The sequence below is a fragment of the Mobula hypostoma genome, chromosome 2, assembly GCF_963921235.1.
Source record: "Mobula hypostoma chromosome 2, sMobHyp1.1, whole genome shotgun sequence".
Lineage (NCBI taxonomy): Eukaryota > Metazoa > Chordata > Chondrichthyes > Myliobatiformes > Myliobatidae > Mobula > Mobula hypostoma.
In genome coordinates this window covers 117,029,017-117,052,723 of record NC_086098.1, presented here as the reverse complement: position 1 = coordinate 117,052,723, position 23,707 = coordinate 117,029,017, and the positions used below count along the sequence as shown (strand labels likewise).

The 23,707-nt window shown below is 44.6% G+C and overlaps 1 protein-coding gene and 1 long non-coding RNA gene across 2 annotated transcripts in view; one reads left to right on the top strand and one right to left on the bottom strand.

Moving 5' to 3' along the window:
- The window catches only part of enah (ENAH actin regulator), a 340,698-nt gene extending 327,558 nt beyond the window's left edge, over positions 1-13,140 (bottom strand). The window contains exons 1-2 of the mRNA XM_063040502.1: positions 13,030-13,140; positions 10,004-10,086 (exon numbers count right to left, since the gene is read on the bottom strand). Coding sequence (XP_062896572.1) covers positions 10,004-10,086; positions 13,030-13,059 — 113 coding nt within the window. The 5' untranslated portion in view covers positions 13,060-13,140. The remainder of the gene's footprint in view (positions 1-10,003; positions 10,087-13,029) is intronic.
- Positions 10,557-23,707, top strand: LOC134342411 (uncharacterized). Its single transcript, XR_010017019.1, has 3 exons — positions 10,557-10,639; positions 12,900-13,012; positions 23,452-23,707. It is a non-coding gene; the product is annotated as an uncharacterized LOC134342411 (long non-coding RNA).

Sequence of the window (23,707 nt, the reverse complement as noted above, 5' to 3'; positions counted from 1 at the left end):
TTTCTACAGATATACTGTGGAGAACATTCTAACTGGCTACATCACCATCTGGTATGGGGGATGGGATGGGGCTACTGCACAGGATCAAAATGAGCTGCAATAAGTTGTAAACTTATTCAGCTCCATCATGGGCACTGGCCTCCACAGTATATAGAACATAGAAATTTACAGCACATTACAGGCCCTTCGGCCCACAATGTTGTGCCCACCATGTAACCTACTCTAGAGACTGCCTAGAATTTCCCTAGTGCATAGCCCTCTATTTTTCTAAGCTCCATGTACCTGTCTAAGAGTCTCTTAAAAGACCCTATTCTATCCGCTTCCACCACTGCCGCTGGCAGTGCATTCCACATACCCACCACTGTGTGTGGAAAATCTTACCCCAGACATCCGCTCAGTACCCATTTCCAAGCACCTTAAAACTATGCCCCTCATGTTAGCCTTTTCAGAAGCTTTTGGTTATCCACAAGATCAATGCTATATGTCTATTTAAATGTGCCTTGAACTGATCTGGTAGGAGTTTTAAGAAAATGTTTCCCTAGCACTGTAGATTGGCATAAGATACATAGAGTCGTACAAAAGACGATGAAGTTTATGAATATGTACGTCTGCAAGTGTGTTCAAAACTATTCCAGACCAACTCTAGAAGTGGGGACATCTGTTATAATAAATTTATTGTAAACAAGTTTAAGCTAGGCTAAAGGAAAATATATATTTACTTGTGTTAGATGAGTAGAGTTAAGTTTGAGAGTTTTACAATATTGACAAAAGCAGTTACAACATCAAAGGAGTAAAGCATTTAAAGGGAATGGGGAGAAAATTTGGGTGAGACTTCCTGGTTGCTCCACTACAGCATCTAGGCAATACTGTACATTGTTTTAAAAGCATTGTGATAGCTGTCCGATACAATCGGAATGTTACTTTAACTTACAGCTTTATTTGACATTGACTAAAGTTTGGCTAATCATTGCATGATTAATTTCTGCTTAGAATTTCACTGTAAACTCCAGTTTTATTACCTGCTTTATGGCTCATGTGACCCACTTGTGACTAGTATTATTTTTGTTTTGAACAGTGTACTTTTTGATAATGCCATTCTAAATGCATGATTTTATAATTCTTTGATTCACATCAACAAACATGAAAATGAGACAGTGGACACTGTAGGGGTAAAAACATGAGGATGCTCGCGATGACTATGTTTTTGTTTATGAACTGTCCAGCTACTTTTTAAAAATTTATTCATTTACAGGATGAGGGTGTCACCAGCTGTGCCAGCATTTATTGCCCATCCTTGGTTGCCCTTGAGAGGGTGGTGATGAGCTGCCTTCCTGAACTGCTGCAGTCCCAGTAGTGTAACACCCACAGTGTTTTTAGGGAGGGAATTCCATGATTTTGTCCCAGCAAGAATGAAGGAATGGCGATATGTTTCCAAGTCAGTATGGTGAGTGACTTGGAGGGGTATTTCTAAGTGGTGGTGTTCCCAGGTATCTGCTGTTCTCATTCTTCTGATGTCCAGGACATCTTCAAGGAGCGATGCCTCGAAAAGGCAGCATCCATCATTAAGGACCCCCATCAACCAGGACATGCCCTGTTCTCATTGCTACCATCAGGAAGGAGGTTCAGGAGTCTGAAGGCACACACTCAATGACTCAGAAACAGTTTTTTCCCTCTGCCCTCTGATTTCTGAATGGACGTTGAACACATGAACTATTTTAAAAATAGTTTTGCACTTACTTCATTTAATTATTTTTATATATCTATATATCTACTTAATGTAATTCAATATTTTTCTCTATTATCATGTATTGCATTGTACTGCTGCCACAAAGACAACAATTTTCACAACATATGCCGGTGATATTACACCTGATTCTGATTCTGAAGTCACCTGGGCCAGATGAACTGCACCCAGGGTTCTGAAGTAAGTAGCTGAGGAGATTGTGGAGGCATCAGTAATGATCTTTCAAGAATCACTAGGTTTTAGAATGGTTATGGAGGACTGCAAAATTGCAAATGCCACTCCACACTTTAAGAAGGGAAGGAGGCAGGAGAAAGGAAATTAGCCTGACCAGTGGTTGAGAATATGTTGTAGCCCATTATTAAGAATAGGGTTTTGGAATACTTGGAGGTACATGATAAAGTAGGCCAAAGTCAGCATGGTTGGGAAATCTTGCCCGACAAATCTGTTGGAATTCTTTGAGTAAATAAGAAGCTGGATAGATAAAGGAGAGTCAGTGGAGCTTGTGTATTTGGATTTTCAGAAGGCTCTTGACGAGGTGGTGCTCATGATGAGGCTGCTTGACAAGACAAGAGCATGGACGGAAGATTGGATGTCAAAGAGTCGAAATAAAGGGGACCTAATCTGGTTGGCTGCTGGTGACTAGCGGTGTTTGCAGTAGTCGTTATTGGGACTACTTCGTTTCACATTCTACTGTATGTTAACCATTTGGATGACAGATTTGATACCTTGGTGGCCAAGTCTGCAGACAATGCAAAGATAGGTGGACAGGCAGTTTGTGATGAGGAAGCAGGGAGTCTGCAGAAGGACTTGGACAAACTGGGAGAATGGGTAAAGAAGTGGCAAATGGAAGATAGTGTAGGGAAGTTCAAGGTCATACACATTGGTAGAGGGAATAATGGTGTAGAATATTTTCTAAGTGGGAAGAAAATTCCAAAATCAGAGGTGCAAGGCGACTTGGGAGTCCTTGAGCAGATTCCCAAAAGATTAAATTGCAGGTTGAGTTGGTGGTGAGGAAGGCAAATGCAATGTTAGCATTCATTTCAAGAAGACAAGAATATAAGAGCAAGGATTATTACATATTTAATATTTCAGTTATATTGGAGTATATTGTAAATATATTGTTTGATTAAGCATTCTATGTTGTTTACAGAATTCAGTGCAAGTTATATGTAAAAGTATGTGAATGGCATATGTCATTACATCACCACATCATACGTATGTGCCATGCTTAAAAGTAAAATCAAAACTAAGACACCCATTTCTGGATTTTTTGCGTTTTTCTTTTAATTCGTTTTTTGTTTTGGAGTTATGAAACAGCGGTGACAAGTAAGTTTGAAATGAACCTGAAATGACTACCTCCCTGCTGACATTCAAGTTTAAAAAAAGCAATGCAGTACGTGCTTCTTTGGGAAGGAACAGGAACACTCGAGTTTAAAAGAAAAGGCAAACAAGTGGATGAATTCATGGGTTCATAAACAGTAAGTACCGGGTGATAAAAATAATAAATTAGAAAAAGAGCAGAAATGCCTGGCTAAATCGGAAAGATATGCGTATTCAATTGCACAAAAGATAACTAGCTGCTGTATACTGAACAAATTGAGCAATATTTTGAAACAAATGAAATAGCTGATGAGAAGCGGATGCCAGTTTTGCAAAGTGCATTGGGTGGAAGAGCATACAGTTTGGTTAGAAGTTAAACTGCTTCAATCAAACCAGCTGAAATGATTTTTCACAAACACAAGAAAATCTGCAGATGCTGGAAATCCAAAGCAACACGTACAAAATGCTGGAGGAACTCAGCAGACCAGGCAGCATAGTTAGAGGGCCACAGACATCACAGAGAGGGAACAGTGAGAGAGAGTATCATGGACCTTCTGTAGAAGGAAAGATTTAAACTTCTTCAGAGTCAGCATCCCTCGAAGAAACTTCACAGTATATTAGTAAAATCACAAACACAAGAAAATTGACAGATGCTGCCTGGCCTGCTGAGTTCCTTCAGCATTTTGTGTGTGTTGTTTTGAAATTAGCTTTGCTGATATTATGAAAGTAATGTAGGAACATTTAGAAGCAAAGCCATTATTGATTGCAGAATGCATTAGGTTTCATAAGTGGAATCAAAAGGAAGGGATGCCCATTTCAGCATACGTGGCTGAATTGAAGAGATTGTCTGAACATTGTCAGTTCAATGTTGGACTTAATAATGCACTGAGAGATCTTTTAGTTTGTGGAACCTTACAAGAAAGCATTCAAAAACAGCTTCTAACTGAAGCACAGCTCACATTCAAAAGAGCAGTTGAAATAGCTGTATCAATGGAAACAGCAGACAGAGACACATTTGCATTGCAGGCAGGAATGAAAGTGTGCATGAACAAAATTGCAATGTTGAAATAGAAACTGGCCTGGTCAAGCAAATTGTGTTACCATTGTGGCAGGGGCTCACATACAACAGACCAATGAGGTTTAAAAGTGAAACTTGCAGAAGATGCAACAAAGTAAGATACATAGTAGAAAGAGCATGTTCAGTAGTTAAAAATAAATGGACTGCACAGAGAAAAGAAAAAAATAAAAAGTCAAGTTGCAGTTTCAGAAAGAGCACTAATCTGCATGCTGTTGATAAAAAATCTGATAATGATGAGGGTGCCACAGGACTGATTAGCCTTTGAGATTTACTATGTGAAAATTAACAATAGATAAGCAAATTTGGCTTACACCAATGGCAAATTAGTTAAAATGGAATTGGACACTGGTTTGGCTGTTTCAGTCATTCCACAGAATAAGTTTGAACAGCATTTCAAAGATACTGAACTGAAGCCTGCAGACATCCAAGTAAGAACTTACACTGATGAAAAGGCAATTCCTGTGAGAATGGCATTTGTAACAGTGAAATACAACAACTAACAAGCCACATTGAACTTGCACGTGGTGAAAGCAGGAGGGCCAGCATTGTAGGGTTGTGATTGGCTGAGACAACTACAGATTGATTGGAGACTCATCCACCGTTTACCTGCCACACCCCCTGCAATAGTCAACTGAAAATGAATGGAAAAAGATACCAGATGATGCCACAGCAGTGTCCAATGTTGACACTGGAAAACTCAAACGTATCAAAGGTATTATAGAATAGTATTAAATGAAAGCCACACCCAAGCTTTACAAAGCCCATCTAGTTCTTTATACCATTTGTGATAAAGTAGTCAGTGAACTAAATTGCATGGAGGCTGAAAGAATTCTTTCCAAGGTTGAGTGAAGCCCGTGGGCAATGGCAATGGTTCCAGTAGCCAAGAAAAATGGGTCTGTCAGGATCTGTGGTGAATTTCAGGTCACCATCAACCCAGTACTGAACGTAGTTCAATACTCTTTACCCAGGATAGAGGATATCTTTGCAAAATCTTTTGAAAGAAAACACCTCAGAAAAGTTGACTTAGTTGAGGCCTACCTACAGATGAAGCTGGAAGCAGAGTCCAAAGTGTTTCTCACTACCCAAGCTTTTTCCATGCCATGGACCAACACCATTAAGCAAAGGGTCCGTGGACGGCAGGTTGGGACCCCCTGCCATACCCAGGGCTTTATTGCTGCAATCGGCTCAGTTTTGGAGTAGCGCCTGCACCTGCACTCTGACAGAAATCTATGCACCAGGTGCTGCAAGGCTGCCCAGACACTCAGTCTTACCTGGGTGACATCAGTGTTACCGGTGAGGATGACAAGGAACATCTCATAATTTCTGGATATTATTAAAAACATTAGAAGATAAGGGCTCAAAGCACGATGCAACAGGTTTGAATTCTTTAAACAAAGTATCACTTACTGTGTTCACATCATCAATGCACAAGGATTCCCAAATGTGCTGTGAAAATTCAAGCAGTGCTGGATGCCCTAAGGCCAAAGGACATGTCACAATTGTGGTCTTTTTTCGGATTTGATAATTGGTTCCTGCCAAACCTGACTGCTGTTCTCCACCCTTTGAACTTATTACTACAGATCAGGAAGGAATGGCAAAGGACAAATCAGTGTGAGGTGGCTTTCCAAATTGTAAAGGAAAGGTGACATCAGACGCTGTACTCACACATTATGATCCACATCGTCCAATCAATCTTGCCACGCACTGTTCGGGATGCCAACACATTCAGAAGAAAGGTGTCCAGGGCTGTTGAAACCACTTCCTGCAGTCCCAGAGTGAATTCCTAAACCATCACAGAGGAGGCCCCAAACCCAGAGATTGTATCACAATCAGAAGTCTCTCCTACCAAGAAGAGTGACTCCCTTTGTCAGGAAAGACGTTATCCCACAAGAATAAAAAATCCTCCACAGCGATTAAATCTTTAGGCCTGAATGGGACGACGTACGATGCTGTGGATGTCTGTATAGTAGTTACATTATATATTATACTGTATGTACACAAGTTGAGATGCGTTCTTATTAAGTTGGACTTTATAGCTAAGCAGGGAGAAGTGTTGTGTATTTAATATTTTGGTTATATTTGAGTAATATTGTAAATGTACTGACGAAGGGTCTCGGCCTGAAACGTCGAAACGTCGACTGCGCCTCTTCCTATAGATGCTGCTTGGCCTGCTGCGTTCACCAGCAACTTTGATGTATGTTGCTTGAATTTCCAGCATCTGCAGAATTCCTGTTGTTTATTGTAAATGTACTGTTTGATTAAGCATTCTTTGTTTATATAATTCCATTTTTCTATTTTTCTATTTATGATTTACAATTTAATTTTTAATATTTGCTATTGATTTGTAATCCAGGGAGCGGGAAGCGCAGAATCAAATATCGCTATGATGATTGTACGTTCTAGTATCAATTGTTTGGCGACAATAAAGTATAAAGTGTAAAGTATAATTCATTATGGGTTATATGTAAAAGTATGAAAATGGCATATGTCATCACGACACTGAGTCATATGTGGGCGCCTCACTTAAAACTAAAATGAAACCAAGACACATTCTGAGCTCTCCACATTTTTCTTACATTTGGTTTTATATTTTGGAGATACAAAACATAACAAGGATGTGATGCTGAGGCTTTATAAGGCATTGGTCAGACCACACTTGGAGTATTGTGAGCAGTTTAAGGCACCCTATGTAAGAAGAGATGTGCTAGCGTTGGAGAGAGTCCAGAGGAGCTTCACAAGAATGATTCTGGGAATGAAAGGGTTAACATATAAGGAACATTTGATGGCTCTGGGCATGTGTTCACTGGAGTTTAGAAGAATGAGGGCGGACCTCATTGAAACCTCTTAAAGGCCTAGATAGAGTGGATGCAGAGAGGATGTGACCTGAAATGGGTGAGTCTCAGACCAGCGGGCACAGCCCCAGAATACAACAGAGGTAAGAAGGAAATGCTTTACCCAGAGGGTGATGAATCTGTGGAATTCATTGCCACAGACAGCTGTAGAGGCCAAGCCATTGAGTATACTTAAAGCAGAGGTCAATAGGTTCTTGGTTAGTCAGGGCATCAAAGATTATGGAGAAAAAGCAGGAGAATGGGGCTCAGAGGGATAATAAATTAGCCATGATGGCAGAGCAGACATAATGGGCCAAATGGCCTAATCAGCTCCAATATCTTATGGATCAGGCACTTCCGATCCAACAACCTGTACTGCCCTGCAACTCACCTATTTAACCCTATCCGAATGACTCGACCAATTAACCTACTGACTGGTATACCTTTGGACTTTGGGAGGAAAGTGTGGCACCCAGAGGCAACTCACACACTCACAGAAAGGATGGACGAACTTCCTACAGAGGATGCTGGAATTGAACTCTGTACTCTGAGGCCTCGAGCTGTGGTAGGGCCATGTTAACTGCTATGCCACCATGGTGTATGGCGCAGGGCAATGAAGAATACAGAAGGATGGAGGTCAAAAATCTGGTTGAGTGGTGCCACAGTAACAACCTCCCACTCAGCATCAACAAAACCAAAGAGCTGATTATTGGCTACAGGGGGAAGAAACCAGAGCACTGTGAGCCAGTCCTCTTTAAGGGATCGGAGGAGGAGAGGGTCAGTAACATTAAATTCCTTGGCGTTATCATATCAGGGGATCTGTCCTGGGACCAGCCTGTAAGTGTCATTAGAAAGAAGGCACAGTAACATGAGAAGGAAGGCCCTTTCTTAGAAGTTTGAGCAGTTTCAACATGTCGAGAACCTTGACAAACTTCTATAGGTGCACAGTGGAGATTATCCTGACTAGTTGCATCACGGTCTGGCATGGAACAGAAAAGACAATACAAAAAGTGGTGGTTACAGACAAGTCCGTCACAGGAAAAGCCCTCCCCACCATTGAGCATATCTGTAAGGATTGCTGCCACAAGAAAGCAGCATCATCCTCAAGGATCCCCAGCATCCAGGACAAGATCTCTTCTCGCTGCTGCCATCAGGAAGAAGGTGCAGGAGCCTTAGCTTCCACACCACCAAGCTAAGGACCAGTCATTACCCCTCAACCATCAGATTCCTGAACCAGCGTGGATAACTTCACTCACCCCAACACTGAACTGATTCCACAACCTATGGACTCACCTTTAAGGACTCTGCAACTCATGTTCTTACTATTATTTATTCACACATTTATTTATCTATTTATTTGTTTGTTTGTTTACAATTATCTTTTCTCAACTCAAGTGGGTAAAACCTGACAATTGGCCATAAGCAGGCACGCCCATTTCTCAATTGCTAGGAACTTTTAGACAGTTTACTGTATTGTGGCTTTCTGGAGATTCACATAAATATTGCTGTGTCGGCCTAATTGTTCAATGTTATTGTGTAGTGACTTTGGGATGATACCAGCTGCAGGTATTTCTGTTGAGACAATGTATACCCTGTTCATGTTCCATAGACTTTCAATTTCCTCTTTTAATTTGACATATTTTAGGTGTTTTTCACTTACTGATTTCTGTATGTTATGTGTGTTTGGAATGGCTATATTTATTCAGTAAGTTGTTCTTGCTTATTTATCCGGTAATGTTACTGTATATCTGGACGATTATTATGGATTGTTCTATCTGTAATAGTGGATCAGTTGTCATATAACTTGTAGAACTCTGACTCTAAAACTGTATCAGACTGGTATGTATGGTAAGGTATGGTTTTTTTTACTCTTATGGCTTTGTATCTTAAAGCAAGATTTTGGTGAATTATGTTTGCCACTTGATTGTACCTGTGTAAGTAATCAGATTGAGTTAAACTGCTGCAGGATCCTGTAATGTGTTGAATTGCTTCTGGTTTCTCTTGGCATTTTCTGCATTTATTGGTCTTTTATTATGCAGTTTTGATACTTTTTTTTTAGCCACCTGATACTCTATTGCCTCTGTTTCTCTGAACCAGAGGTTTCAAATTTCCTTATTAACCTCTAGACTGCTCAGATCATGGGGAAATCTTCCGTAGAGGGCCATGCTCTTCCATTGGTTAACTTTACTCTGCAGTGATTCTATAGTGAAAAAAGTACAGCTGACCTATCGGGTCGAAACCCTTTGGCAGGAAGGCTTTTTCCATGAATGCTGCCTGGTCTGCTGAGTTCCTCCAGCATTTTGTGTGTGTTGCTTACATGGAGTGCAGAATCCTGTCTTTGTTGATGAAAATATATCCTTAGATTTTTTATTTGACTGTTGTGTAGATTTTTTAAAGCCTGTTATTCTTCTTCCTCCTTCTGCCCTATGTAGTGTTAGTCTAAGTGCATTTGAGTGTACATAATGTTTTCTAAAATTTATCATTTCAGTTCTTATTTTTCTTTATGAATTTTCCAGATCAGTTTGGACTAAGATATTATGCCAAAAGAATACAATAATATAGGTATAACAGAAGTGTTTATTGTCTTTGTTATATTTTTACTATTAAGCTCTGTTTGGCAGATTTTCTTAAGCTTTGAAGTAAATTCTGTTCAAAGTTCTCTCTTTATTGCACTATGATACATTACTTTTGCTTGTTGATATCCCAGATACTTACAGTGCCTTGAAAAAGTATACAACCCCACAACTATTTTCTCATTTTACTGTCTCATTTTCTAAATTTATAATATATTGGAGTATGATTTTTTGAGCTAATCTACAAAACATTGCACACCATGTCAAATCAAAAGAAAAATTCCAAAACCTGTCAACAATGCACAAAAAAAATAAAAACCAAAATTATGGGGCTGAAAGAGTATTCATCCCATTTGTAATTACTACGCTAACTTTCCTCAGGAGAAATATATATGACCTTATTTGTGGATGTTTAATATTCATCAGTATTTGTTGATGTAGAAAATTGAAGGATCACCTGTTTTCAATGACTTGATAAGAATGGATACCCCCTCCTTCTGTAAGGCTCAGCAGTATTGGTGGATTTTCAACGGACCAAACCTAAATGAAGACAAAACAGCATTCAAGGCAAGTCAGGGAAATGATAATAGAGAAGCACAAATCCCTGGTTATAATAGTCATTTACGTGAACAAACAGATGGGGGCTGAATACTTTTTCAAGACACTGTATATGTTTTGTGTTCATCCCTCAGTTGTATTGTACCCTGCTCTGCTCTGGCTTGTATTCTACTAGCTCTAATGCACCTTTCTTTATGTTTAATGTTCTGCACTTATCTTGTCCAAAGTTCATGTTTACATCTTCAGAAAACACGTGGTTCAACTATTGCTTTAGCTTTACTGATAAAGGAACATAGACTTTCAAATCATCCATGTAGAGATGGTGTGTCAAGGTATAATTTATTTTGATGTCTCTGATTCAATACCCTATTTTCATTTGATTTAGTAATTTAGAGCTTGACAAAACCATAGTGGGCTTAGAGAGTCAACTTGAATATGCTTTGATTTATTTCAATAACAGTGGTTGTTCTTTTTTAGATGGATAAGGTGATTCTAGTAGACCAATGCTTCTTCAGATGTTGTTGGAATTTCACAGGTACTGGGTGTCATTTATATATATATTAAGAATGTCTATTAACCAGGAATGTGGGCCAGAATCATATGTTTTTTTTGGTAGTCGATATAACAACATGAAAGATTTCTGCTTTTCCGCTGGGCTTGATTTGGAATTATGGAATCTATTATCAGTTGTTCGTTACATCCTTTCATACCCTTATGACATGCTTTCTGCTTTTCTGTCAGTATATCGTGGTTCTCTAAGTGAGTGCTGATCAGTAATGAGGTGCATGATGTTACACTTTTATATATAGTTTGTCAGGACGATATTTTGATGAGTCATTTGTGATTTCTCCTTTAGGGTAAGAAATATGTTTTACCTTCTGTTAAAAATTTTGGGCATTTTTTCCAAGATGTTTAAGAAAATTGTTGATATATATTAATAGGTAGAGATGAAGACAAGTAGATTTTTTACCAGTAATTATGGATATTATTATCGACAGTACTTTTCCAGTTGTGGGTATTTTTATAACCACTTTTAGCATATTCATTGTAACTTATGGTGTTTGCACATCTTTAGTTGTGTGAATGCATTCTTTCTCCTCCCTAATCCAGTTTGCTTCTTGTGTCACTCTGCTTGACCAGATATTAAACCAAAAGTTCATTATCTCTTATGTTTGTTGGTAATTCTGTGTTAGGGTTGGAGACATTTTAGTATGTTGAATTTAGTTTCAATGTCCAGTATAAACCTTTTTCATTGTTCCTGAACTGATAATTCTGTTTTCCTCATCTGACACATTTCACGTGTCTGATTAGTCTGGCTTTGTGTGCACTAAGCTTTTGTTTTGGTGTATCTATAAATTCTACAATGTCTTTGTTCAGTTGATCATATCTTGTATGGGCCTTATCTTTCCATAAAACCATAAGATGTAGGAGCAGAATTAAGCTATTTGGCCCATCAAGTCTGATCCAATTTTTCCTCTCAGCCCCATTCTCCTGTCTTCTCCCTGTCTGGATACTGTTTATCAACTATAGCTCAGCATTTAATACCATCATTCCCACAATCCTGATTGAGAAGTTACAGAACCTGGGCCTCTGTACCTTCCTCTGTAATTGGATCCTCGAATTCCTAACCGGAAGACCACAATCTGTGCAGATTGGTGATAACATCTCCTCCTTGCTGATGACCAACACTGGTGCACCTTGGGTGTGTGCTTAGCCCACTGCTCTACTCTATATACACATGACTGTGTGGCTAAGTATAGCTCAAATACCATCTGTAAATTTGCTGATGATACAACCATTGTTGGTAGAATCTCAGGTGGCGACGAGAGGGTGTACAGGAGTGAGATATGCCAACTAGTGGAATGGTGCCGCAGCAACAACCTGACACTCAACGTCAGTAAGACAAAAGAGCTGATTGTGGACTTCAGGAAGAGTAAGACAGAGGAACACATACCAGTCCTCATAGAGGGATCAGAAGTGGAGAGAGTGAGCAGCTTCAAGCTCCTGGGTGTCAAGATCTCTGAGGATCTAACTTGATCCCAACATATCGATGCAGTTATAAAGAAGGCAAGACAGGAGCTATACTTTATTAGGAGTTTGAAGAGATTTAATGTCAACAAATACACTCAAAAATTTCTATAGATGTACTGTGAAGAGCATTCTGACAAGCTGCATCACTGTCTGGTATGGGGGGGCCGGGCTACTGCACAGGACCGAAAGAAGCTGTAGAAGGCTGTAAATCTAGTCAGCTCCATCTTGGGTACTAGCCTACAAAGTACCCAGGACATCTTTAGGGTGTCTCAGAAAGGCAGCATCCATTATTAAGGACCTCCAGCACCCAGGGAAGGTCCTTTTCTCACTGTTACCATCCAGTAGGAGGTACAGAAGCCTGAAGGCACACACTCAGTGATTCAGTAACAGCTTCTTCCCCTCTGCCATCCGATTCCTAAATGGACATTGAACCCTTGGACACTACCTCACTTATTTAGTACATAGTATTTGTTTTTGCACAATTTTAAATCTATTCAATATAAGCATATTGCAATTTATTTATTTATTTATTTATTTATTTGGTGGGTTTTTTTCTTCTATATTATGTATCACATTGAACTGCTGCTGCTAAGTTAACAAATTTCATGACACATGCTGGTGATAATGAACCTGATTCTGAGGTTGTGTCCTCTGGTCTGAGACTCTCCCACCATAGGAAACATCCTCTCCACATCCACTCTATCAAACCATTTCACCATTCGATAGGTTTCAATGAGCTCACCCCTCATTCTTCTGAATTCCAGTGAATACAGGCCCACAGTCATCAGATGCTCATTATATGACGAGCCATTCAATCCTGGAATCATTTTCATGAACCTCCTTTGAACCCTCTCCGGTGTCAGCACATTATTCTAAGGTAATATACTTCCTTACCTTTTCTCTTAACTTTGTTGCTCGGGTCATCCACTTTATACTCCATTAGGTGGGCTATTTCTGCTCTTATGGTTATTATTGTTGTTATTTTTGTATTGGCACCAGTTTGTCAGTCTTTGTTTGTGTGTAGTCTTTCACTGATTCAGATGTTGTTTTGTTAATCTATGTGGATGCCTGCAAGAAAATGAATCTTAGGGTAGTATATGGTGACATATATGTACTTTGAGCTTTGAACTCTGCATCTCTCAGACAAGGCTTCTCCATCAATATGTGCTGTCCAACTCTGCTACATGTTCACTGGTGCAGTTTGGACAATGTGAACTGCTTCCTACATCTTGAACATGACTCTGAAGTTAAACATTTGAAATGAAATTTATCCCCGGCACCTTTGCAGTGGCACAGCCTTTGGCTGTCTGAGGAAATGAGTGTTCGAAAGTCAAAAGTTTGGATGCAGCCAGTGTCTGCAGTCTGCAAGATCCCTCCGCGTTTCTGAGCCATGGAGCCCCCACGCGGGAAACTCATCACACAAGAGTCATGGAGTAATACAGCACGTGGAAAAGACCTTTCAGCCCGTCTGCTCCATGCCCACCAACAAAGCTAGTCCTCACTCCTATTGACATACATGTCCAAGCACCTTTTAAATCATGTCATTATACTTCCTCTGGCGGTTTATTCCATATCCCAACACCCTCTGTGTTAAGAAGTTATCCTCATGTAATTTTAAATCCCTCACCTCTCACCTTAAACTTCTGCCCTCTAGTTTTTGATTCCTAAACACCAGGAAAAAGACTGTGAACATTCACCCTATTTATGCTCCTCATGATTTTATACATCTCTATAAGATTATCTCTCAGTGTCTTTCACTTCAGAAAATGAAGTCCAAGCCTGTCCAACCTCTTGCTAAAACTGGAGAGGTTCTAATGACACTGTTTCTTCAAAATCCTCTTCACATTGGCGGCATCAACGTCCTCTCCCAACTAGATTTCCCTGCAACAACTCTCTAATTGACTTCTGCCCACATCTGACTGCGGGCATGTTATTCACATCCTGCACACCGGACTCCCGAAACTCTCAGCTTCCTCAGAGGGCAGAGCTTGGCAGATCATGGGAAGCTCCAACATCAAATACAGAAGCTAGAGTGGGTAATTTGGCCCTTCGAGCTGGGCAAGCTGGCCAGAACAATGGCAGATGACCTTCTTCCTTGATCCTAGATTCCCATTCTCCACAGACCCTTGCGAGTTAGAAATCAAACTTTCACAATTTCTCAGTACACATGGCAATAATAAATAAATTCCAATTTATCTCCTTAAATAAATCCAGTTAACAGCCTCTCCCATTACTTTCCATGGTGGATGCATTTCTCCTCAGCTCTACAATAAACCTGTAACTGTGACCCCTGATTCTAACCCCACAACCCCAGCTGGGGGACAGACTGCACCCAGACTGTGCAAATTTTGTACATTTTGAGATAATCATCTCAGTCATCTAAACTGAAGTGCACAAGGGCCTTGTCAGCTTGTTCTCTCTCGTACAATTGCCAGTTCGGTGAACCTTTCCCACATTCCCTCTGTACCAAGTACATCCCTTCAGAGGTAGGGATACCAAACTGCATAGTACCCAGAATCTGGTCTGGTCAGGGCTCAGTATAAGTGCAAGGGCCGTGCTGAATTCTCACTCATTAGACACACACCACTGCCATCTGGTGAGAGCTAATCTGCTCAGCTTTATTGAAATATTCATTTGCGGAGTCCAAGTGCAGCACACACACACAGCTTGCAACAGATGGTGATGTTGTGATCAAACCCAGACAGAAATTTGTTGTCATATGTTCTTTGTATCCTGTCCTATTGGTTGTGAGTTCTTGTGCTGACCTAAGTGTTGGGATAAGGAGCTAATTCCTGATTCCAGGATTTGTCTCCCCATTCCTTATGTTCTTCTCCATAGGAACTGCCCCCACGTGAGTCACCTACACCACAGCTCACCACTTTGGCTATCGTGCTGTGATCCAGCTGGAGGATTGGTAGCTACAGCATTGACTTCCATTTAACATTCCCCAAAGTGCATCCTCTTGGTTACTGGCACTGAGTGAACCAAGTACAGAGGAGCGCATGGACCTCACTTCTCAGGTGGTGGTAGAACCAGGCCTTTTTGCTAAGCTACTGTCTCCGCCTGAGCTCTTTTTATTTTTATAATCATGGACATGGCCAATTCTACTCCCTGCTGTTGAGTCATTGTTGTTATTTAACTACAGCCGGCCAGACAATTCCAGGGGCTGAATTTATGGCTGCAGTTTAGTGAAAGAGTGGAGTGTCATCCATGATCTTGGGCTAGTCTGGACTTAAATCTATTTCACAGAGCCTTAATTGCCAGTTTCTGATTCAGAAACTGTGATCAATCAATGTTGGAAATACACGCCTTCTTCATTTAGGCATATCAATCTCCTTGCTTTTTGACTTCCTTAACATTCTCAGAGAGCAAGACTGATAACCGCACTGTGCACCTTACCCTGTATAATTGCTTATGTGCTCAACTCCTCTTGCAAATGAAAGCTAACAAACCATTTTTTTTAAACTGTCAGCTTTCAGTAACTGGTGTACAAGGACTCCCAGGTACATTTGTGTATTCTCCAGCCTATCACCAGTCAACTGATGCTTGTCTCCTTCCTTAACTGTCCAGTTACTTTGTTTGTCTCTTTCCTTAACTGTCCAGTTACTTCACTTGTCTCTTTCCTTAACTGTCCAATTACTTTGCTTGTCTCCTTCCTCAACTGTCCAATTACTTTGCTTGTCTCCATTCTCAACTGTCCAGTTATTTTGTCCCCATTCTTGACCATCCAGTTACTTTGCCACCTCACCATCTTCCTCGCTATTCACAATGCCACAGTGTCTTCTCATTAGCAAGCTAGGAGATGTCTACTATAAGCCTACTGACTCTCACAGCTCTCTGGACTATTCCTCTTCTCACCCTGTCTCCTGCAAAAATGCCATCCCCTTCTCGCAATTCCTCCATCTCCGCTGCATCTGCTCTCAGGATGAGGCTTTTCATCCCAGGACGAGGGAGATGTCCTTTTTTAAAGAAAGGGGCTTCCCTTCCTCCACTATCAACTCTGCTCTCAAACGCATCTCCCCCGTTTCACGCACATCTGCTTTCACTCCATCCTCCCATCACTCCACTAGGAATAGGGTTCCCCTGGTCCTCACCTACCACCCCACCAGCCTCCAGGTCCAACATATTATTCTCCGTAACTTCCGCCACCTCCAACGGGATCCCACCACTAAGCACATCTTTCCCTCCCCCCCCCCGCTTTCCGCAGGGATTGCTCCCTATGTGACTCCCTTGTCCATTTGTCCCCCCTATCCCTCCCCACTGATCTCCCTCCTGGCACTTATCCTTGTAAGCGGACAAGTGCCACACATGCCCTTACACTTCCTCCCTTACCACCATTCAGGGCCCCAGACAGACCTTCCAGGTGAGGCGACACTTCACCTGTGAGTCGGCTGGGGTGATATACTGCGTCCGGTGCTCCCGATGTGGCCTTCTATATATTGGCGAGACCCGACGCAGACTGGGAGACCGCTTTGCTGAACACCTACGCTCTGTCCGCCAGAGAAAGCAGGATCTCCCAGTGGCCACACATTTTAATTCCACATCCCATTCCCATTCTGATATGTCTATCCACGGCCTCCTCTACTGCAAAGATGAAGCCACACTCAGGTTGGAGGAACAACACCTTATATTCCATCTGGGTAGCCTCCAACCTGATGGCATGAACATCAACTTCTCTAACTTCCGCTAATGCCCCACCTCCCCCTCATACCCCATCCGTTACATATTTATATACACACATTCTTTCTCTCTCTCTCCTTTTTCTCCCTCTGTCCCTCTGACTATACCCCTTGCCCATCCTCTGAGTTTTTTCCCCACCTCCCCCTTTTCCTTCTCCCTGGGCCTCCTGTCCCGTGATCCTCTCATATCCCTTTTGCCAATCACCTGTCCAGCTCTTGGCTCCATCCCTCCCCCTCCTGTCTTCTCCTATCATTTTGGATCTCCCCCTGCCCCTCCCACTTTCAAATCTCTTACTAGCTCTTCCTTCAGTTAGTCCTGACGAAGGGTCTCGACCCAAAACGTTGACTGTACCTCTTCCTAGGCATGCTGCCTGGCCTGCTGCGTTCACCAGCAACTTTGATGTGTGTTGCTTGAATTTCCAGCATCTGCAGAATTCCTCGTGTTTAGGAGATACAGTATTCCATTCTGCTCCCCCTTTTAACCATCGATAGATATTGTGAAGAGCCAGGTCCCAGTACTGAACCATGCACTAACCCCACCAGCCACTGCCTGCCACTTGGAGAGAGACCCATTTATTTTTACTCTGTTTCCTATTTGTTAACCAATTCTTGATCCATGCCAGTATACTAACCTGCACACCCCAATGCCACGTCCCCAATCCCACTTCTCCATTCCGACCACCACCTTTTCAACCCCACCCAATTTCAGATCTCTAATAGCCAATTCCAACTCCATAATAGAGGAGGTTTACAAAAATATTTCTCGGAATGAAAGGGTTAACTAATGAGGAGCATTTAATGGCTCTGGGCCCATCCTTGCTGGAATTTAGAAGAATGGGGGGGGGGGGTCTAATTGACATCTACCGAATATTGAAATACGTAGATAGAGTGGACACGAAGAGGACATTTCCAACAGTGGGAGAGATTAGAACAGGGGTTTCCAACCTTGGGTCCCGGGACCCCTCCGGTTAAAGGCAGGGGCCCATAGCATAAAAAAAGTTGGGAACCCCTGGTCTGGAACTTGATGGTACAGCCTCATAATAAAAGGACATCCATTTGGACAAGAAATGAGCAGGAACTTCTTTAGCCAGAAGGCAGTGAATCATGGAATTCTTTGCCTCAGGCGGCTGTAGAAGCCAGTTCATTAGGTATATTTAAAGCAGAATCTGGTGGTTCCTTGGTTAATAACGATGTCAGAGATTAAGGGGAGAAGGCAAGACAATGTGGTTGAAAGGTTAAATAAATCAGCCATGAGATGATAGAGCAGACTCGATGGACTGAATGGCTTAATTCTGCTCCTTTGTCTTATGGTTTCAATTTCCACATTAACTGATTTGGGATTGACAGGAGTTCAGTGATGGTTTAAGTGCAGAGGGAGAGGCACAGACTCAGAGTGAACAGGTCACTGAGTTTCAATGAGAACTGTACAGAATACAGGAAAACATTCAGTCCTGCTGAAGAGTCTCGGCCCGAAACATCAGCTGTACTCTTTTCCATAGATGTTGCCTGGCCTGCTGAGTTCCTCCAGCATTTTATGTATGTGTTGCTTAGATTTCCAGCATCTGCAGGTTTCCCTGTGTTTGTGAAAATATTAAGTGCTTGGCCAACAGGCCCGCTAACTAAAAACTCTCAAACTAAGAACTAACACTGTCACTGTGGCTCGAAATCAGTAACCTTGAACAAAATAAACGATGCTCTTTAACCACATCTATCTACAGTAAATCACTAATCTTTTTTCCGGGAACGTGGACTACAGTACGCAGGGAGCATTGTCATCACTGTGCTTTGATTAATACTCGACAAAGCTGAAACAAAAGGAAAGGAGTTAAGTTAATTACAAAGAAACCTTAATTATCTAGAACATGAGCATTCTCACATGGGTGATTGCTGTCTTCTTTCAGCAGTCGCCTGTGAGAACACCCAGACTCCGCAGTTGTGACAGGGATTTCATTCCAAATGTAGCTCTGTTCCCTGATCTACATACCCCCAACAATGTCCAGTAGATCCAATGAACATGATTTTCCTTTCGTAAATTGATATTGATTTTATCTACCCCTGCCCATATTTCTCAACTCTTCTGTTACCACACCAAACTGACACTGGCAGTTTTCATCTTACTTAAGTTCTGCTAACCGGTTTGTAGACCCAGCTTTCCTCTTTCTCCTTTAGGATTATATTTGCCACCCTCCAATCATCAACAATCATTTTGTTATCTGCAGAGTTTGGAAGATGACAACCAAGGCATTCCACACCTCCATGGCTACTTTTGTCAGTGTAGATATCAGGCACCTGAGATTTGTCATTTTACAATCCCAGAAATTACTCCAGAATTCTATGCTGATAGTAACTTCCTTTAAACATCCCTCTCAAGACACTCAGTTCCTTGCCATTTTTGAGAATTTACATATGACCTGTTCTCTGAAGACAGAAGCAATGTATCCGTTAAGTGCTCAGCTATTTCGTTTCCCGTAATAAATTCTCCAGTTTCTGACTGTTTGGTACCTAATATTTATCTGTACTAATCTTTCCCTTTTCGTGCATTTTAGAAACATTTAATTCACTTTTTAGTTCATTCATTGCAAATTTAGAATCAGAGAGTTGTAAAGCCTTCAGCCCAGTTATCCACACTGTGTTAACCAGTGAGGTAATATGATCTGCCTGTGTTTGGCCCCTAGCTCTCTGACCATGTTTCGGTAACTTTAAGCGGTCCTCTTTGGATCCCATACCACCCTTAACCATTTCTGAGCCATGGTTAGGTTACTTGTATCAGAAGGGAATATAGATCCTGTATCCATTCCTTCAACATTAGCTGTCATATCTTTCATGAACCTCCTCAATCCATCACGGCCAATGCATTCCCCCTTGCTTTGTCATAATTTAAAATTAAGACCCCTAGTTTCAGAATGAGTGATTACTTTCCATTTTAATGAAACATTTCACCACATTTTAGTCACTTTTCACTAACAGATGTCACACAATGAGTAATTAACTGACCTAGTTGCTTTGCACAGAACCAAATGTTATATAATTGTGTATATTTTATGTTTTCTTATGAATTGTTTGTATCAGCTACTGTTCCTGCAATGCTCCTGCAAGTAAGATTTCATTGCATCCGTGCATGTGTATACTTGTACATAGGACAATAAACCTGACTTCGACAGTCTAGTTTTTCTTGTTACCTCTTCATCATGTTGGTTTAAATCCAAGGTGATTCACGGTAATTGGTTCCCAATCCATGCCAGATAATTACCCTCGATCTTACTTTGTTCAGTAGCTTCTTGTGTGGCACCTTATCTGAAAGTCAGTTCACCCTTTTCTACTTTGATAGATGCAAACTCAGCAAATCCCAACAGCTTTGTAAAACATGATTTCTCTTTCACGTGTTCATGTGGAATCTGTCCAGTCCAATTATGTTTATCTTTTTCCTCAATAAAAGATTGCAACATTCTGTTCCAAAGGTTCACCAGCATGCTGCCCAAATGAGAGACGATTGTCTTTATGGAGATAACGACCAAACATGGGTTGCTTTTTCTGGAGCATAGGAGGCTAAGGAGTGTCCTGTTCGATGTTTATAAAATTACCAGGGGCGTAGATAGGGAAGATAATCAGAGTCTTTCTCCCCAGGGTGGAAATACCAAATACCAGAGGGTAGAAGCTCAAGGTGAGACAATTAGACCATAAGACATAGAAGTAAAATCAGGCCACTTGGCCTGTTGAGTCTGCTGATCCATTTTCCCTCTCAACCCCATTTTCCTGCCTTCTCCCTATGCCCTGACTAATCAAAAACCTATCAACATCTGCTTTAAATATACTCAATGAATTGGTCTTCACGGTCATCTGTGGCAATTATTCCTCAGATTTACCATCCTCTAGCTAAAGAAATTCCTCCTGATCTCTGTTCTGAGGTTGTGTCCTCTGATCCTAGACTCCCCCACTGTAGGTAACATCCTCTCCACATCTAGGCCCGACAATATACGATAGGTTTCTTTGAGGTCTGTCCCCCTCCCCAACAATTCTCCTAAACTCCAGCAAGAACAGCCCCAAAGCATTCAATAAATGCTCCAAACTGAAGCACAGCTTATATTTAAAAGAGCAGTGGAAATCACTGTTTCAATGGAAACCACAGAGACACAATCGAGTTGCAGTCAGGATTGAAAGTGAGCGTGAACAGAATTGCCCAAACAGAAACCGGCCTGGCTGAACAAGTTGAATTACCATTGCTTTACAGGGTCTCACAAACACCAAACAAATGTAGATTTAAAGGTGAAACTTGCAGAAAATGCAACAAAGTAGGATACATTTCAGGATGTCGATTGTAAACATTTCTCTGACATTAAATGTACCTGCCCCCTCTCCTCCCCTCCCCCTCCCACCTTCTCCTCCCCTTCCACTTCCCCCTCCCCCCAACCCTCTCCTCCCCCTCTCCCTCATCCCTCCTCCCCATTCCCTCCCTGTCCTCCCCTCCCCCTCATCCACATCCCTCTCCTCCTCCCCATCCCTCCCCTCCCCTCCCCCCTCATCCACATCCCTCTCCTCCTCCCCATCCCTCCCCTCCCCTCCCCCTCATCCACATCCCTCTCCTCCTCCCCACCCCCCTCATCCACATCCCTCTTCCCCTCCTCCTCCTCCCCCTCCCCCTCCTCCCCTTCCCTCCTCCTCTTCCCTCCCCCTCCTCCTCCCTCCCCTCCCCCTCCCTCCTCATCTTCCCTCCCCCTCCTCCTCCCTCCCCTCCCCCTCCCTCCTCCTCTTCCCTCCCCCTCCTCCTCCCCGCTCCCCCCTCCCTCCCCCTCCTCCTCCCCCTCCCGCTCCCTCCCCCTCCTCCCCCTCCCGCTCCCTCCCCCTCCTCCCTTCACCTCCCCCTCTCCCTCCCTCCCCCTCCCCCCTCTCCCTCCCCCCCTCCCCCCTCTCCCTCCCCCCTCTCCCTCCACCTCCCCGCTCCCCCTCCCCTCCCCCTCTCCCTCCCCCTCCCCCCTCTCCCTCCACCTCCCCGCTCCCCCTCCCCCCTCCCCCTCTCCCTCCCTCCCCCTCTCCCTCCCTCCCCCTCCACCTCCCCGCTCCCCCTCCCCCCTCCCCCTCTCTCCCCCTCCCCCTCTCCCTCTCCCCCTCCCCTCCCTCTCCCCCCTCCCCCTCTCCCCCTCCCCCCTCTCCCCCTCCCCCCCTCCCCCCCCTCTCTCCCCTCCTCCTCCCCCTCCCCCCTCCCCCCTCTCCTCCCCCTCCCCCCTCTCCTCCCCCCTCCCCCCTCTCCTCCCCCCTCCCCCTCTCCTCCCCCCTCCCCCTCCCCCTCTCCTCCCCCCTCCCCTCTCCCTCCCCACTCCCCCCTCCCTCCCTCTCCCCTCCCCCCTCCCCCCTCCCTCCCTCTCCCTCCCCCCTCCCTCCCTCTCCCTCCCTCCCTCCCCTCCCTCCTCCCCCCTCTCCCCCTCCCTCCATCTCCCTCCCCCTCCTCCCCCCTCCCCTCCCCTCCCTCCTCCTCTTCCCTCCCCCTCCTCCTCCCCGCTCCCCCCTCCCTCCCCCTCCCCCTCCCCCTCCTCCTCCTCCCTTCACCTCCCCCTCCCCCTCCTCCTCCTCCCTTCACCTCCCCCTCTCCCTCCCTCCCCCTCCCCCCTCTCCCTCCCCCTCTCCCTCCACCTCCCCGCTCCCCCTCCCCTCCCCCTCCCCCTCCCCCCTCTCCCTCCACCTCCCCTCCCCCTCTCCCTCCCTCCCCCTCTCCCTCCCTCCCCCTCCACCTCCCCGCTCCCCCTCCCCCCTCCCCCTCCCCCCTCCCCCCTCCCCCTCCCCCTCTCCTCCTCCCCTCCTCCCCCCCTCCCCCCTCTCCTCCCTCCCCCCTCCCCCCCCCTCCCCCTCCCCCCTCTCCTCCCCCTCCCTCTCCCTCCCCTCCCTCCCCCCCCCTCCCTCTCCCCTCCCCCTCCCCCCTCCCTCCCTCTCCCCTCCCCCTCCCCCCTCCCTCCCTCTCCCTCCCCCCTCCCCCCTCCCCCCTCCCTCTCCCCCTCCCCCCCCCCTCCCCCCTCCCTCCTCCCCCTCCCCCCTCCCTCCCTCTCCCCCTCCCTCCCCCCTACCCCCCTCTCCTCCTACCCCCTCCCCCCTCTCCTCTCCCCCTCCCCCTCCCCCCTCTCCTCTCCCCCTCCCCCTCTCCTCTCCCCCTCCCCCCTCCCCCCTCTCCTCTCCCCCTCCCCCCTCCCCCCTCTCCTCTCCCCCTCCCCCCTCCCCCCTCTCCTCTCCCCCCTCTCCTCTCCCCCCCTCCACCCCTCTCCTCTCCCCCCCTCTCCTCTCCCCCCCTCCACCCCTCTCCTCTCCCCCCTCCACCCCTCCCCCCTCCCCTCCCCCCTCCCCTCCCCACTCCCCCTCCACCCCTCTCCCCCTCCCCCCTCTCCCCCTCCACCCCTCCCCCTCCACCCCTCCCCCTCCCCCTTCCCCTCCCCCCCTCCCCCCTCCCTCCCCCCCTCCTCCCTCCCCCCTCCCCCCCCTCCTCCCCCCCCCCTCCCTCCCCCTCCCCTTTCCCCTCCCCCTCCCCCTCCCCCTTCCCCTTCCCCCCCCGTGACTCCAAACACCCCTGTCAGTAAGTCAGTATCATTTTATTTCTCCTTCTCTCTGACCGCCGACTGCCGACCGCCATCACGCCATCTGATTAATGCTGATGAAGGGTCTCGGCCGAAACGTCAACACCGGACTCTTCCCCACAGACGCCGCTGCTGGCAACTGGAGAGTGTCTCCTGTCTGCGTCCCTCTGATTGGCCGCCACATCTGATATGTCTGTGCGTGATTGGATGCACAGACCTGTTTATTTTTGCGACTGCGCTCTCATGTAGTTCCTTCCTATTGGGCGCCTGCTCCCGGTCGCTGTGATTGGCGGACGCATCTTCAATATAGCTGAAGCTGACTGGTTATTTCTTTCGCTA